This window comes from Durio zibethinus, chromosome 1, assembly GCF_047325235.1.
Source record: "Durio zibethinus cultivar Kanyao isolate XHJ-2024 chromosome 1, ASM4732523v1, whole genome shotgun sequence".
Lineage (NCBI taxonomy): Eukaryota > Viridiplantae > Streptophyta > Magnoliopsida > Malvales > Malvaceae > Durio > Durio zibethinus.
In genome coordinates this window covers 2185838-2202824 of record NC_143162.1, presented here as the reverse complement: position 1 = coordinate 2202824, position 16987 = coordinate 2185838, and the positions used below count along the sequence as shown (strand labels likewise).

Here is a 16987-nt window from a genome sequence, read left to right as displayed (position 1 = left end):
TTAAAAACCATATGTTTTAATTTCAATTATAATTTGAAACGCCACTAGAACATGTGATTCATGCACAAATATACTCCACCCTAAGACTTAATTCATTAAGAAATATATTGCTTATAATTACCGTAACATAATTAATTATAATTTAATAATATGTATGATCTATAAAAAATTATAAGAAATTCATATTTTTAAGAGATATATCCTTATATAATTTTTTATTATAATTAATTAATTATAAAATTATAATAAATAAATTATAGATAAAATGCTCCGAATTCATTCATATAACTGAAGTAATAGTTTAATAATTGTTATATATCCCATTCCTCTAACTTAACTAAAAAAAGAAAAGCAATTATCTATTCATTAACTTTGAAGTTATACAATAATAAAACGTTAATATTAATTTTAAAACATGACTTAAATAAATAAAAATAGATTGAACTGATGAAATTTAAATATTTTATTTATAAGAGTTAAATTCGAATTTCATTATCAATAATTTTTTTTTTGCAGTGCTTTAATCTTGAAATAAAAAAAAAACCTTCTCTTACCCTTTTTCTATAGAAAAAATATGACTTAGTTTTTGGAATTTTGATTTTTTAAGATTTATTTTAATTAAAATAACGTTAATTTTTAATAGTATTATTACAAATTTGAAAAAAAAACACATTTTACTTTTACCAAAACTTGTCTTATTTCATTTATGACCAAGTGGGAAAAGCTAACGAACAATCGAGGATTCGGACACGTGTACTACAGCAAAACTGGGCCCCACCACTTATCCCTTCCCTCTCTTCTCACGCGACTCTTGTGATCGTGTCTTATAAACTCAGTACTAATTTCGAGCTAAAATAAAAAATAAAGGAAATTCAATCATAAAGAAAAGCAAATATTACACCACCCATTTATTTCTCTTTTAAAAATTTTTTTTTTCTCAAAAAGGTTGGACGACTGAGTTTGCCTTTGGGCTTTTGATGAAAGGCATCGCTTCGAAGGCAAGCAAAAAAGCTACTCTCCCTACTGAAATCAGACAAAAAAAGAAAAGAAAAAGAAAAAAACAAAAGAAAAAAAAAAACATTTCGCTTTCTATTTCTTTTTGCTCTCTACTAATGAGTGAAGATGATGTTTTTATGGTAGTCATGTATGTACAAAGACTCTTAATCTTTCTTTCTCTCTGATTTTTTTTCTCTAACAGTTAGATCTGTAGATTCTAATTTTTCTCTTACTTTTGGAAGAAGATCTAAAAAACTCTCTGTTTTTCTCTGATTCTGCACTGGTAAGCTTTCTTTCGTTACTCAATGCATCAAATTAAAAAAAAAAACCCCTAAAAAAGTTTAGTGTCATTTTGTTTGGATTGAAGAGGTAAAGTTTTGAGGGAAAAATGATTTTATTTAATTTTTCCTGCAATTTCCCTTTTTTCCCCCCTAATTGTCATGTTTTTGTGTTTGATTGGTGAGAAAATTGAGGATATAAACGGAAATTTTTTTTCATTTTTGCGTTGTAAAAGTCAACTGGATTTATGTACAAAATTGACTGGGAAATTAGAGTTTTTGTTCGACAATTTGATTACGTAAAGGAAACTCAAGAACTTTGAAATTGCTTCAATTTTCTATATCTGGAAATCAATTTTGTTACAATGTAGCTATTTCAAGAATTCATTATTTTTAGCTCGAATTTTTTTTTTTTTTAAATTTCGAGTCGCTTTTCTCATTGATTTTTTTCCACTGTGTAGAAGCCGGTGATTTTTCGGTGAAGTGAAAATGTCGTCGAGAAGAGGATCGAAATCGAAGAAATTAGGTTCAAGCAACTCAAAAGCTGTAAATTCGCCTTCATCTTCAACAACATCATCATCCAAACACTTTCTGGAAACATCTATCGATGGCCAGAGTTCACCGGCGTCTTCATCGGCTCGAAGCAAGCCACAGTATTTTTACTCTGAGAATTTGCATGTGGATGCCGACCGATCCAAAGAAAATGTCACCGTCACCGTTCGTTTCCGTCCTCTAAGGTACATTATTTGATTTGGTTCTCTTTTGAGTATTTAGTTAATTTATTTGCGTTTGATGAAGGCTTATAAATTTTGTTTGGTGTTTGTCGATGTAGTCCGAGGGAAATTCGTCAAGGCGAGGAGATTGCTTGGTATGCAGATGGGGAGACTATAGTGAGAAATGAACACAATCCATCGATAGCATATGCATACGGTTAGTTTTGTAGATTCTATCCACAAACATTTTCTATTTCTAAAGAGAATGAGTGTTATTTGATGCACTTGATTGAAGAAACCTTTAGGTTTTACTCAGAGTTATCTTTACTAGATATCGACTAATGAAAAACTTTGAATAAAAATATCTTGAGGAATTCCAGTGCCAAAGAGCTGGTCATATTCGAAGTTTCAAACCATAATCTCGTAACATTGGTATCGACTTTTAGGTTGTTTATGACCCCAAAATTCGTTTTATCTTTAGCCTTTAATATCAGTTTTTGAGGATTCTTTTTTTTTTTTTATTTGTTTTTTGTTTTTCAGAAACATTTCTCCCCTCAACATGTTTTATATGTGAATTTGACATTCTTTAGATGGGCACATTTCTGTTTCTGTCATGGTTTATTATGTATAGAATCTTTAAGTTCTGATTAAAGTTTTGGTTTATTATGTATAGAATCTTCTTTAAGTTCTGATTAAGGTTTTATGTTCATGTGTGAAATAGCACTGTGATACCATATGAAGTTTGAGAAACATTTACTATTTGTGTTCTATTTAGATTTAAGAAAATTTACCTTTCTCTGTCATTTTTATTTGAGGCAACTGTCTCATTGACATAAACTATATATTATCCAGTGGCCCTTTTTTCGTTTTTTGGTCTAAATTTTTTTAGTATTACATCTCACTTAATTGATATGTTATTTCTTACGCTTTTAGATCGAGTGTTTGGCCCTACAACTACTACACGCCATGTCTATGATGTTGCTGCTCAGCATGTTGTCAATGGTGCCATGGAAGGCATCAATGGTATGTTGTGAAGATCTCTCTTCTTAGGAAAAATTGGCTCTTATATTATTTACTGATTGCTTGAATTTTGTCCTTATCAGATGAAATAAAGTGTCTTTGTTTTCTTAATTGTGCTTTTATTTTTTTAGAGAGTAGAAAAAATTCATTACTTTTGAATCGTCAACGGTGGCCAAAAGAAAGTTAATGAACTAGTTGACAAGGATTGAGATTATTCCATGACCACCTGTTAAACCAATGTTTAAGGCTATTTTGAAACTTAATAGTTTTGCTATTTTCATGCAACGTGGGCTGATGTCTTTATGAATGCGTACATGCACTTATCCATGAGAAGTTAGACCAGGCAAGGCTGTTGCTGCTCTATGACCTGCATAGTGTTGGTCACTCTTTCAGAATTTATGACAAGGTGCAAGGATGTTGCCAAGGCTTCCTAATAAGGGCAATAATGATCTGGTGACTTTGGCTTATAAGTTTGTTTGAGGAGGCTCCAGGGTATAAGTGGTTTTCAGAGTGCTGTACTGCTGTTGCATATGGTCATTTGTTAGTGACTGCTATTTATTGTGTTCATAGTTGAGACCTAATTGTTAATTGGTCCTATTTCAGCTCTTTAACTCGTAGTCACTCTGTAGGAGGACCATTTTAACCTAGGAAAACTCAATTTGATATGTCTGGAACCAATAGATTTGTTATCAAGGTATCCTAGGCTTCTTTGGTAACTGCTGTTTCAAGCAAGAAGCCGCCTTGCCTTCTTTGAATAGAAGTGTTCACAATTTTGCATCAGAAGTTGATGGATTGATGCTGAAAGTTCTGGCATTTAATTTGTATTTTCTCAAAGCATTTTTGTTCATATAGCTTACAGTGTTAAATTCCCTTCACAGGCACCATTTTTGCTTATGGCGTGACTAGTAGTGGGAAGACTCATACGATGCAAGTAAGACTATATAATTTTCTACTTCTTTTCCTTATCTTTGTTTGTAGGTTGTGCATTGCAGGATGGTTTCTGCTATTTTAAATTCATCTAAAGTTGTAATGTGATGGTATGTTGGTTTTTAATTTGTGTTATAGAGACCAAACATTTGGTTCTTTATGCTGTTACACATTAGCGAAGCATTGGTTCTTTTTGTCAACGGGGATTGATTGAGTTGGTAAGGGTTGAATACTTTGCTTGTAAGGCCTAGGTTCTATTCACGCTGCCAGCAGTTCCCCTTGGTGAGTCCAACGTAAGTCCTAATTGAGGCCTGCAATATGCCTGGCACTGGAATGGGATAGCCTCCCCTCACCTAAACTTTTTTGTATTAAAAAAGATTGGGATATAGAGAATTGGATTAATGATTATTTGTTGATATAGGAACAAGAAGGGATTGTGGACTGGTTATTTGACCTTATAAGTTAGTGCAGCAAGGATTGAAATTATTTTGTGCCCTTTAAGTCAACCTATTTAATTTGGCCTCTTCCTCTTATGACATGCTTATTTGAACTAAAGCAGCAATATCATGATCTTCGTCTACCAGTGTCCTATAAATTTGATTTGCTTCCATATTTGAGCCTAGCCACTTTTACATCTATCTTTGCATATTCTATTTTCTGAGAAGTGTGTTACAAGGTTCACTGAAGGGTTGTGGACTTGTTATTTAACTTATAAGTTAGTGCAGCAAGCATCAAAATTACTATGCCCTTTAAGTGAAGTCTATCTAATTCTGTGTCTTCCTCTTGTGACAAGCTTAGAAGTAGTAGTGATTTTTTTAACTAAAGCAGTAACTTCCTGCTCTTCATCCACCAACATCTTATAATTTGATTTGCCTCCACGTTCGTGCATAGCTACTCTTTATTTCTATCTTATCAAAATCTGTTTTTTGGAGAAGTGTATTACCCTGGTTTGTTCTGCACTATTAATGGAAAACACCATATGTTGTCTTTGACTGCCTGTATATATATATTATGGATCTTGGCGAGGATAATGATTATGCCATATTAAAGGGTATGGTTTATTATCCTGTATCATATCTATTGAGTATCTCTGCAAATGTAAGACTTCATAGTCAAATTCTCCTGTTTTCTTCTGGCGTATTTCCAAAATCTTTAAAACTTCAAGCATGCTATTTTTTCTCAAAAACTGTGCAATTTCTACATACAACATTGTAATACATAGTATGCTTTGGTTTCGGATTACTGTTTCATGTAAGGGAAAGGCACACTATGCATATGTATTTTAAAATACAAGTGGCATGCTTAATTTCATCTTAACTGCTGAAATGGCAGGGTGATCAGAGGTCGCCTGGAATTATACCTCTGGCAGTGAAGGATGCTTTTAGTATTATTCAGGAGGTACTTGTATGGAATGTTGACAAATGTAGTTTCTATTTCTTGTACTTTCTATGGATACTAATGGGCCCCTTATGCTTTAGACACCAAACCGGGAGTTTCTTCTTCGTGTTTCATACCTTGAGATCTATAATGAGGTGAACTTTTTCCCTTTTTTCCTTAGCTATTAGCCAGTTATTCTTCTCTCTATCTTGACAACCCTCCTTTCCCTAGAAAACTTAGTTAAACTACCTTCAAATCTACATTTTCTTTTATATAAGATCACTATTCTTCAAGGTTTTTATCATTTCAGGTTGTTAATGACTTATTAAATCCAGCAGGACAAAATTTAAGAATTAGAGAAGATGCTCAGGTACTTGTTTATCGGTTATAATCCTTGTTTGATATGTTCTTTTTGTCATTTATAACGTTTCTACTTTGGAATGATGTCCACTATTGATCGCCTTTTTTATTTTTCTTCAATGGTTAGATAATGATTCAATATCAACTTAGATAGACTTCAGTGAATGTGGAAAATATGTTAATTGGAGATTCATGTTGAGCTTTTGGCATGAACATCATGTTTTATCATCCAAATGAGGCCAACTATAGTTTATGACTATTTAATTTCTGCTTAGTATAATATGTTCTAGCGTGATATGTAGTGGGTACACATCTGTAAAGTTGCTTAGTGGTTCCTTGTTATGGCCACGTGTGTGCACTCGGGAATATGATGTTTGCCTTGTCTTTAATTCTGCATGTGTTTCTATTTTTTAATTCTTGGATTTTTTTTTCTATTTTCTCATAATATAATATTTTTTCTTCCAATTAGATTGTTATTGGGTGTATGTGATTGATATGCCTAGTGTTTCTCACCTGTTCAGAAGTGTGTTATTTATCTATTGCTTGGTTTATGAGTGTAGGGAACCTTTGTTGAAGGAATAAAGGAAGAAGTAGTACTATCCCCTGCTCATGCCCTCTCTCTTATAGCGGCTGGAGAAGGTAAAGCATGCTGGCATGTTTTGCTATATCCAGGGATGAGTTGCTCAAATTTGAACTGGAAGATTGTATAGAGAGCTCTGGAACCTGAGCTTCATATTATATATGTTATGAGAACTAATGTTATGTATTTTTAAATTGGATAAAATGACTAAATAGTTTACTGACACTAAAAAGGGGGAGTTCATGCACATGGATTTATTAATGTGGATATGTGTTTGTGTGTGGCTGTCCTCTTCGTTGCACACCTTGTCAATGTTTGTTATTTGGGCCAGTGTCCTTTTCCTTTTGATAGCAGTAATGGAATTTTTTTCATACTACGTAATTAGATTTCATTCTTTCATAACAGAGCACAGACATGTTGGATCAACAAACTTCAATTTACTCAGCAGCAGGAGCCATACAATATTTACACTGGTATACTCTCTGTTACTCTGTATCTTGTAGAAGTTCCTCATTCCCCCCTTTCAGTTTTACCACTTTAAGTGAAAAAGATGTTTGCTGATACTATTTTAAGTGGTATTAACTGCAATCTGTTTATCTAAGAATTTGTGAGAAACAATGTTGATTCCTTGTTTTGAAGTGTGGATTTGCAGTTACATGTCAAATATGTTAATCCTGTTTGCTATAGTTCTGATTTCGGATGTTGTATTTGATTAATTGATTGTCATTTACATTTTCACAAATTCACTGCCACAACTGATTATTTCCTGAGACCACGTTGTCTACAGACGATAGAAAGCAGCCCATGTGGTGAAAATAGTGAAGGTGAAGCAGTAAATCTGTCACAGCTGGTAAATTCTGCAGCCTTATTCATGGGACCCATTTTGTTATTTTCTTGTTACTTTATGTTTCCAGTTTTGTCTTATTTTTATTTATTATTGTATTTATGTATGTTTATCTTCTTCTCTGTTTTGGAAGGAGCTAATAATTTTAGTGTCTATTAATTCCCCTGTTGGTGAAAGCATTTTAACTTTTCCATAATTTACCGACACTTGCAGAACCTCATTGATCTGGCGGGTTCTGAGAGCTCGAAGGCTGAAACAACTGGCGTAAGGCGAAAAGAAGGATCTTATATCAACAAAAGCTTGTTAACACTAGGAACTGTGAGCCCTAATTTACTGTTTTTGTTCGAGTCATGATGGAAATTGAACTGTTTTTGGTTTGTATTAAGTTCTTTCTCATTTATTTCTATGTCAATAGCTGGTTATATATAGTCCACCATCTCTGGTGTGTGTGAGAGAACTATGTTTAGGTATACGCTTGACTTGATTTAAATTCTTTGGTAACTTTAACAAGTGTTTGGAGAGAATATATGTAACTACAGCAGAGTAGCATTAAACCAACTTCCTATCTAATATTTTTTCTCAGCATGGTATTTTTTTCCCTCTAAAATATTGTTAAAATTGAAAGGGAGACACCAAAGGTTTTTCCCTAATTTATTAGTGTAGCTGTTGATTGAAATTACTATAATGTGTTGTATGATCTTAATTTTCTCTTTTCAAAATAGGCTTGCTTAGATATTGGTTTCTGAAATTGTTAGACAAGTCTGTAACAACCACGTACTTCAACCTCATACACAGATAAACTCATGAATCATGCCTCTGTGTCAAGTACTTATCATTTTGTTCTCCGGTCTTATATGATGCATAAACCAGTAAATCAAAATAAAAATAAAAAAATGCTACATTACGGGGCTAAATTAATGTCAATTGTTATGCATTTCTGAATTTTTAATTGGACAAGGGTGGCGCTGAATGTATTCTTTGCATAAGATATTTTATAGCACATGAGAATACTCTGTTCTTATAACTGCTGACAGTTACTTTTGGAATATGATGACATAGACATACCATTTACTTTATCCAATGGTTTCATAACATTCTCTCCCTCTCTCTTTAAATAAATAATTATGTTGGCGATTACTTTATCTTTATTTAACAATAGCAATTTCCCTTTGGTCCTATGCATATTTTTCAATACTATTATACATTTATTTTATATGGGATAAACTCTGTTTAGAATATGACCTGTTGATTTTTGTAGGTTATATCTAAACTGACAGATGGTAGAGCCACTCATATACCATATAGGGATTCTAAGCTGACCAGGCTGCTTCAGTCTTCGTTAAGTGGGCATGGGCGTGTATCTGTAAGCATCATTGCATACCTTTGTTGAAAAACACGTCAATATTCTAGATTGACTAAAAGATATTAGAAATATTCAATGTGGCACTGTATTCCTCTTTGGAAAGGTAATACTGGCTTATAGGTCTCGTTTTTATTTCTTTTCCTTTTCTGGCCAAAATTTCAGCTTATTTGCACTGTCACTCCTTCATCAAGTAACACAGAAGAGACTCACAATACACTGAAATTTGCCCACCGTGCTAAACACATTGAAATCCAAGCAGCACAGAACAAGGTATGCACGTATTTTTTGTGTTTGTATTTAAATGTGCAGATGCATGTGTGTTGTATGAAGTGCACATGTCTGTACACTGTAGATATTGGTGTTGACATGCACACCCTGCGCTCAAATGTGTGTGCACACATGTAGACACACAAGTATGTTTATTTGGAATATTATTTTCTTCAATTTTTGTTATTTGCTTTGACAAAAAGCAGATTATTGATGAGAAATCACTTATCAAAAAATACCAAAATGAGATACGCTCCTTGAAGGAAGAGTTAGAACAATTGAAGCAGGGTATTGTAACAGTTCCTCAACTAAAAGATATTGGAGAAGATGATATTGTACTCCTAAAGCAGAAGGTACATTTGTTCTACGTTGACTACAATAGCTGAAAATTTAATGTTAAGTTTTTTTTTCTTTATCTAATTGTGAATCTTGTCTATGGGGAAATTTTGCTACTTTATAAGTTCCGTTATAGACCATTATATCATTATTGTCTTTTTAACTATGTGATTTGAGCTAATTGAGAGGTAGGCAGTAGTACAAATTGCTGACTCATTGTGGTGTTGTGTGCTTAACCTTTTAATATATTTTAAAAGTGCTGCGTCTTGCTGAACTCATGGTTTTTATTTATTTGTGGGCTATGTTGGTTGTGAAATTATGTTTTGTCAATAGTAGTACAGGTTGTTCTGCTTAATCCTATACTGTGGATGATTCTGTCTAGCGAAATATTATCCAAGGCTTAGCAGCCATTGACCATTCTCCTTCCTAGCACATTATCACTCTGTGGATGGTATAGGATTCTCTATTTGATTAATCTTTTGCTGAATAATCAGTCATTTTGATTAGCTAATTTATGTTTAAGCAATTCTGAGGATACAAAAAGTAATAGGTTTGACCCGTTAGCTTGAACCCCACTCTTTATGCATTTTCGAGATGGGCTGTGTAAACTTTTTTTTGCTTCTGGTTACCATATACAAAGTACTGGCCTAGATTACCTAATTTCCTCAGCAAACTAATAACAGGTGTGAGAAGAGTAAATTAAAGAAGGTTTTCTACACTACATGGTTTATCTTCAGCAGGCTTCCTACAGGAAGAGTAAACTAATAACTTTTGCTTGTTGCCAGGCATTTTGAGCTGCTTCCTTGGTTGTCAATTTGTAGTTATTAACTTATTATATTTAGACAGCCTCTGTAGTTCTTGAATCTTTTGGTGACCTTAAAGTAGAGACTTGGGGAGAAGAGCGCACCAATTCTAGTTGCTTGTGGTAGAAAGAGAAACTAATACCTTCCTAAATAGGGGGTAAAAGTTTTTTTTTATTGCCAGCCTTCTTATCCTCTCAATCTTTTGTTACCACACTTCAAGATGATGAGTTGAGATTGGACGCTGAGGTGAAATCATAGGGGAAAGACAACTTTGAGATAATTATCTCTAACAAAATTCTCCATGATGCTATCTCATGAGATCCTGTTGTGTTAACTTGGATTTATTTAGATTAGATTTCAATTCAAAAGCTTATGATAGTGTGCATTGGCATATTTTGGCATAAGCAGTGAACCTAAAGGACATCCTTGTTGTCATGTCGAAATGATTCTATTTTCTTCTTGCCTTTTTAAATAAAGTAATATTATGGTTTTTATTCTTCATTTTCATGTCTCACTTTAATCAGTTGGCATCACGTTAAATGAGTTGATGTAAATAGTTCTTGAATCATAGCTGCTAATTTTATCTCAAAGGGGAAAAGAGAGATGAATCACATCTTGACTTTGACAATTCCTTTATTGTGATTTGTAAAGCTAGAAGATGGTCAAGTCAAGCTGCAATCAAGGTTGGAGGAAGAAGAAGAAGCGAAAGCGGCTTTATTGAGTAGAATACAGCGATTGACAAAATTGATTCTTGTCTCCACAAAAGCTTCACAATCAACAAGATTTCCCCAACGCCCTGGTCCAAGGAGGAGACATTCATTTGGAGAAGAAGAGGTATCATGGTTATCTTATTTACTTCATATACTTGTTGTTCATGTTCTACTGCATGACTAGATTTGTTTTTATGCACTGAGACTTTCACTTTGTTTAATCTAATTGTCTCTACTTATAGTTACTTATATCTAATGGACAGCTTGCGTACCTACCACATAGAAGGCGGGACTTGATCCTGGATGATGAGAATGTTGAGTTGTATGTTTCCCTTGAAGGGAATGCTGAAACTGGAGATGATATACTTAAAGAGGAGAAAAAGACCCGAAAGCATGGCTTGCTAAACTGGCTTAAGCTCCGAGTATGTTTATTCTGGACTTTTAGTACTCTGTGTTTGTATTGTTAAAGTCTATGTTTGTTGTTTTATAGCAAGAATATCAGCTTGATAATGTGGCTACGATAGATTAGTGGATGGAATTTTTTCACCATCTGATCTGACATTCATTTCAGCAACTCAGCACATTAAAACAAATAATCTGAAATAATCTTACTTTTCTAATGATAACTGTTGACACTTGATTCATTAATTTGGAGTTCTCATAGGTGATTTCTCACCTATCATTATGGGAGATTTGCTCTAAAATGCAATAGTTAACATGTTAAGTGAGAGCTTAGAATTATGTACTTACAAAGATTATAAAACAGCTGAGCCACATTTTTTTTGTCTTTAATATTCTTTTTCCTCAGTAAGGTTTAATTTATTGCCTTGTAAAGTTAATTGCTTTGCACTTCTCTATTGGTGGAGTTTGCGAAACTAATCTATCATATAATTGCCAGCTCAAAATATTGTAACTGTTATATCTTTATCTGAATCCTAAAAAATAAAAACTGATAACTATCTCTTAATATTGCTGTGGAAGAAAAGAGATAGAAGACAACTTAGTCTATATGCTATGTAGCAAATGTATTTTTTCTTTTTAATTTCAAAATTGGTGCCTAACATAAAGGGTTTAAAGATAAATAGCTCATGGAACTAAATAAGATCATGCAAGCATTGATGCGTTGGTGTCATTTACTTGAATTGTTTTTAGTGAAGCATGTGTAGAAGTAAATTTTTTTTCCCTCTTTAGTAGCTTGTATAATAATACTATTCTTGTCCAGAAACGTGATAGTGGTGTGGGGACCTTGACAAGTGCCAGCGATAAATCAAGTGGAATTAAGTCTAATAGCACACCTTCTACCCCTCAAGCAGGAAGCAATAACTTCCATGCAGAATCTAGGCTTTCCCAGTCCTTACTTACAGCAAGTTCTCCACCCATGGATCTTCTATCCGATGCTAGACAGGATAGAGAAGTTCCAGAGGACAATTACCTTGGACAAGAGACACCTTTGGTATGCAAACATTTTTTTTTCTTTTTATTTTTATTATTATTATTATTTTATTTCTTTTTCTGTTCTACATAATCCCCCTAAGTGTATTAGGTTTTTAATTCATCTCTTTCTTGCTCTGACTTTGTTAAACATTTCGAATCTGTATGGTATACTCTCACTATTAAGGAATGTTGTCTAACTACTGTTAAATTTAGAACTTGCTGTGCCTTATTTATTTTAATTCTGCGGATTGTATTGTGCATAGTTCAGTAAGTAGATTTTGCTGCCTTATTTGTTCCAGACAAGCATAAAAACAATTGATCAGATAGATCTACTAAGGGAGCAGCAGAAGATTTTGTCTGGAGAGGTAGCACTTCATTCAAGTGCTTTAAAGCGATTGTCTGAGGAGGCTGCAAGAAACCCCCAGAATGAACAGATTCAAGTAATATACTGGCTTCATACCGACCCTGTTATTTGCTTTATAGACTTCCCAAAGACTGAATTTTTGTTGTTCTTTTTTGTATTTAAGGCTGAGATGAAAAAGTTGAGTGATGAAATCAGGGGCAAGAATGAACAAATTGCTTTGCTAGAAAAGCAAATTGCTGATTCCATTATGGTTTCACACACCGAGATGGACAAATCAGAAATATCACAAGTAAGTTCAGCCAGCCTTATTGGTTCCACAGGCCATTTGCCTCTTCCTGCTACTCCATGTTTACGCTATTTTTTTTTTAATGCTACAGTCTATTGCTGAATTGGTGGCACAACTAAATGAGAAGTCCTTTGAACTTGAGGTAATTAGTTTTCTGTATATGTTCAACCAAGAATGTATCTCATGAGATTTTGCATTATGTGGTAAGAGCAGTTTAGGTACTCAAGTTAAATCAGGTTATATGATGTAATTCTAGTAACCAAACTTGTGAACTCGGTCCATTGCTACGAGTTACTACATAGTATAGTACCATAGTCTATAGAAAATGAACTGCAGTGTTGTAGTCAAAGGAAGCAAAGAATGCTATAAAACTTTCCTCAGCCTTTGATTCTTCTGATTTCTCTTATGAGTATTCTATTATAAATTATCTTTCCAGGTTAAAGCTGCGGATAATCGAATAATTCAAGAGCAGCTCAATCAGAAGGTAAATATACCTATTCAACATATGTACAAATATATTTGTCCCATGCTCATACCTTACTAGTAGCTTCCCAATCTGAGAGCCAGTTCTGACTTAACCTCTTTTATCAGATTTGTGAATGTGAAGGACTGCAAGAAACTGTTGCCTCCTTAAAGCAGCAGCTCTCTGATACACTACAATCACAAAATGCCAGTCCTATCGCAACATATTCTCAAAAATTCGCGGAAATGAAAGGCCTGCAGATGGAAAAAGAAGTTGCGGCATCAAAATATAGTGGTGCAGATTTGCTTATAAAAGCACAGGTGCTTATAAATACTTGATGCCTTCATTGCTCATATGGTGCCTTAATTGAGTGTGCCTTCTTTTAAGGCCAAGTCATGCAATTGCATACTATTCACACTTGATCCTATGCTCTACCCCCTTTTAAAATAATTACATATTAATTTTTTAGATTATATCTTTTGAGTAACCAAAATGAAAATTGGAGATAATCTCATAGTTTTTTGGGTATTGTGTTACACCCTTTATATTTTTGTAGACAATTTGGTGCTTGATAATCATTCTTCTTAGTCTTTTTACAGGTAACTCTAGCATGAAAAGGGAAATAACTTCTTATATCTCTAAATTTGTAATTCACGCAACAAAGCAATAAAGCAACATCCTTGTTCTATACGAGATGTTCCAACATTTTTCCTTCAAGCATTTTTTAAAAAATGCAGAGAAGTCCTAGGAAATAAAGTTTGGTATAGTAAAATATGATTATCAAATTCCCTATTGCTTTTCTTCTCAGTTTATGCATTACAGTGATGTTAGTATGTATGCTTTGCTTAACATAACTTTCATTGTGTGCTGACTTTTTAATGATTTCAGTTTCGTGAAAGTCGGTATTATAGCTAAATTCCTGATTTTGCTCAATCAGGTGACTGAGATTGAAGAACTGAAGCAGAAAGTTGTTGAACTAATGGAGTCGAAAGAACAGTTAGAACTGCGGAATCAAAAACTAGCAGAGGAGAGTTCATATGCCAAAGGGCTAGCCTCAGCTGCAGCTGTGGAGCTTAAAGCATTATCAGAAGAAGTTGCTAAATTAATGAACCACAACGAGAGACTGGCTGCAGAACTGGCAGCAGCAAAGAACTCTCCCACCCAACGTCGATCAAGTACAAGTACACTACGGAACGGCCGAAGAGAGAGTCTGATGAAACGACATGACCAAGTTGGATCACCCTCAGATCTAAAGAGAGAACTGGCTATGAGTAAAGAAAGAGAGCTTGCTTATGAAGCTGCTCTTCTAGAGAAGGATCAACGAGAGGCTGAGCTTCAACGAAAGGTTGAAGAATCCAAGCAAAGAGAAGCTTATCTGGAAAATGAACTTGCAAACATGTGGGTTCTTGTTGCAAAATTAAAAAAGTCCAATGGAGTTGATACTACTGTTTCGGAATCAACATGAGAAAAACAGCAAAGTGAATCAGGAATTATGTTTAAGGTGCTCAATTATCCAGTCATAATAATTCGGCTTTGGTTAGTATTGATTTCGGATAGTTTTGCCCAGAGAATGTTGTGCATTGCAAGTTGGGGGCAATTGTGTATTCCATATGAGTTTTTTTTTTTTTTTTGATTGATTCTTCAATTTGTTTGTACCCATTGGGTTGTTTTCTTTTCCTCTTCCTTTCCTTTTATCCAATGGGGCATTGTATATGAAAAGCTTCATTTGTGTATTATTATTAGTATTGAAAGTAATGAAGCTCTCAACGTGTACTTTTGTTTTTGGTCAGTCAAATTTCGTGTCTTTTTGGTTGGAAGAAGAGTTTGTTGGATCTATTCCGCAATGGTTTTCGCTGGACAGAACTTTATTTAGTTGCCCTCTCTTTTTTTTTTTTTTTATTTCTTTTGTTTTAAAAAAGATTGAAAGAGATAACACATGTTTCTTTGAGGAATACGAGTGCAGAGGCTTAAGATCCACGAGATTTGTGCAGTACAAGTTCGTTTGCTCAATGTTTGATATTTATGTATAGAAGAGTTTTGAGGCCGCCATGAAAATGGTGATTAGAAAGCTAAAGAATTTTGCTTCAACTGAGGTAGAATGCCGTTTGGGATTTGAAGGAGGTTTCAGATGTAATTTTTCCTTCAAAACTTTTAATTATAGTCAATACGATCAACTATTCCAGCTTTTGCCAACAAGAAACAACTCAACAATGTTGCCATTGCCTTCAAACAGAAATTTCAATGTTTTTCACAAGGCTTCCATGGTGAATTTTGGAGACCACGAGGATATCAATGAAGCAGTCGATTGGCAGAAAGGAAGAGGGTTAAACAGCTTTAGGAATTAGGTTAGAAGTTTAAGAGATAGAAAATCCTAATAAAAAAAGAATTACCAATTTCTGTGCTCAGGAGGGATAACACTGCGGGACAAGTTTGCGGGAAAAATTGCATTCTCCATCAATGTGGGATGTAGCCCTGTGGGCATTCGAATGAATTATAAAGAAAAAATGTACTCATTAAAACAATCCAAAAATGGAATAGCAAATGAAAACACTGTTTTTTATTATATTATTAAGCATCTCTTTAAAGAGAGAAAACAAAAAGGAAAACATAATAGCCGAGGCCCAAGACCAAGGAACAAAAACGAGCAGCGCATCCCTAGCTAAACAGATTTATAGCTTCATCATATCTTTATTTTTTCCCCCATGGTCCCAATGACTTTCCATTTAGAGCTTCGAATTTAAGTCCATCTTTTCTGAAACAGCACCTAGTAAGTTGTAACTCAGTCTTGTTCCGATCTTCACCATTCCTTTCCGCTGAAAGAGATGATTCAGCTCCAATGGGATCAGTTCCTTACAGCAGGGAGGCTCAAAATGATCATTGTGCTCCTCAGTCAATGGTACCGAGTCTACAACACTTTCACCTTCATAAACCGGTACTGATACATGATCATCAATGATAGAGCCTGCTTGGGCTATCAGGTCATCCCAATTATAGCCAGTGTATTGGCAATCTTTGCAGGGTGGCATAACCTATATATTAAAAGGCTCAATACTATCCCTGGTATCGGCTTTTTGTTTCCCATTAGTTCCTTGGAAGCATTTATCCCTACCAAGGCTTCCTGATCTCTTGCGGTTAATGCATTTTGAAGGTCTCCTCCTAATGCATTTGGGGGATGCATGGGAGGTCTTGGAGCTCATGAAAGGACAATACCACATGGATTTCAACAGTGCCTCTAGGCTCACCCTAGGGTTTGGCTTTGATTGAGCGGTTGAGCTCTCAGAAGACTTGGCCTTGGCTTGCCTGTTGGTGGATATAGCAATTACAAACCAGTAAAGGCAATTTATAGACGAGTTTTCGTATACCTCAGTTGATATAACATGGTCAAAATTTCGGGTTAAAAAAGTGAGAAGGCTGAAATTAGGTTTAGGGTTTTATCAAATGTACATGTAATAAATGTTGTGTCAGTGCTGCGTTGTTGCACATAGACTCAGTGAAAGAAATATTAAATCTGCCATTAACAATTTTCGTTTGTTTAAAAATGAGGTCTGAAGAATCTGTGTAATACCAGAAAAGAATTGAAAAACAGGAACACAAGATCAGTCATGTATGTAATGCAAACAACCCCAACTTCCACCTCTAATATAAATGACTATACCATTTTGTATACAGCATATTAATCAAATTCTTTTTTATCTCAAAATAAAAGCCACACTCATATAGATTGAGGAATTGTGACATGCTGTAAAACTTTAATTCGAGTTCAAATAATTTCAACTCCCAATGCTAATATAAACAAAAACTATATAAAATTAATCATGACTCATAATTAAAACTCATATATTCATTTAATTACTCATCAAAGCCAG

The 16987-nt window shown here is 34.2% G+C and overlaps 1 protein-coding gene across 7 annotated transcripts; it reads left to right on the top strand.

Moving 5' to 3' along the window:
- The first annotated feature begins 939 nt into the window (after positions 1-939).
- On the top strand, positions 940-14910 carry LOC111311597 (kinesin-like protein KIN-7K, chloroplastic). 7 transcript variants are annotated; one of them, XM_022911112.2, is made up of 24 exons: positions 940-1144; positions 1736-2011; positions 2107-2204; positions 2921-3010; positions 3886-3938; positions 5267-5332; positions 5413-5466; positions 5622-5681; positions 6232-6310; positions 6657-6724; positions 7039-7101; positions 7309-7413; positions 8354-8458; positions 8621-8728; positions 8932-9078; positions 10516-10698; positions 10838-10996; positions 11797-12027; positions 12308-12448; positions 12536-12661; positions 12750-12800; positions 13095-13142; positions 13250-13441; positions 14059-14910. In XM_022911112.2, exons 2-24 carry the CDS (start codon positions 1764-1766, stop codon positions 14584-14586), a joined length of 3003 nt encoding a protein of 1000 aa, XP_022766847.1. In that variant the 5' UTR covers positions 940-1144; positions 1736-1763; the 3' UTR covers positions 14587-14910. The 7 variants fall into 7 exon arrangements, with proteins under 7 accessions (XP_022766847.1, XP_089614343.1, XP_022766846.1 ...); XM_089758217.1 differs by having other exon boundaries at positions 949-1144; positions 1739-2011; XM_022911111.2 differs by having other exon boundaries at positions 1125-1279.
- The last annotated feature ends 2077 nt before the right edge of the window (positions 14911-16987 follow it).

Coding starts and splice junctions, on each gene's coding strand:
- LOC111311597 (XM_089758209.1), top strand. CDS start 1,764: ATGTCGTCGAGAAGAGGATCGAAATCGAAGAAATTAGGTTCAAGCAAC. Junction 7,414..8,353: donor GCTTGTTAACACTAGGAACT/GTGAGCCCTAAT, acceptor TGATTTTTGTAG/GTTATATCTAAACTGACAGA. Junction 10,699..10,816: donor ATTCATTTGGAGAAGAAGAG/GTATCATGGTTA, acceptor CTCTACTTATAG/TTACTTATATCTAATGGACA.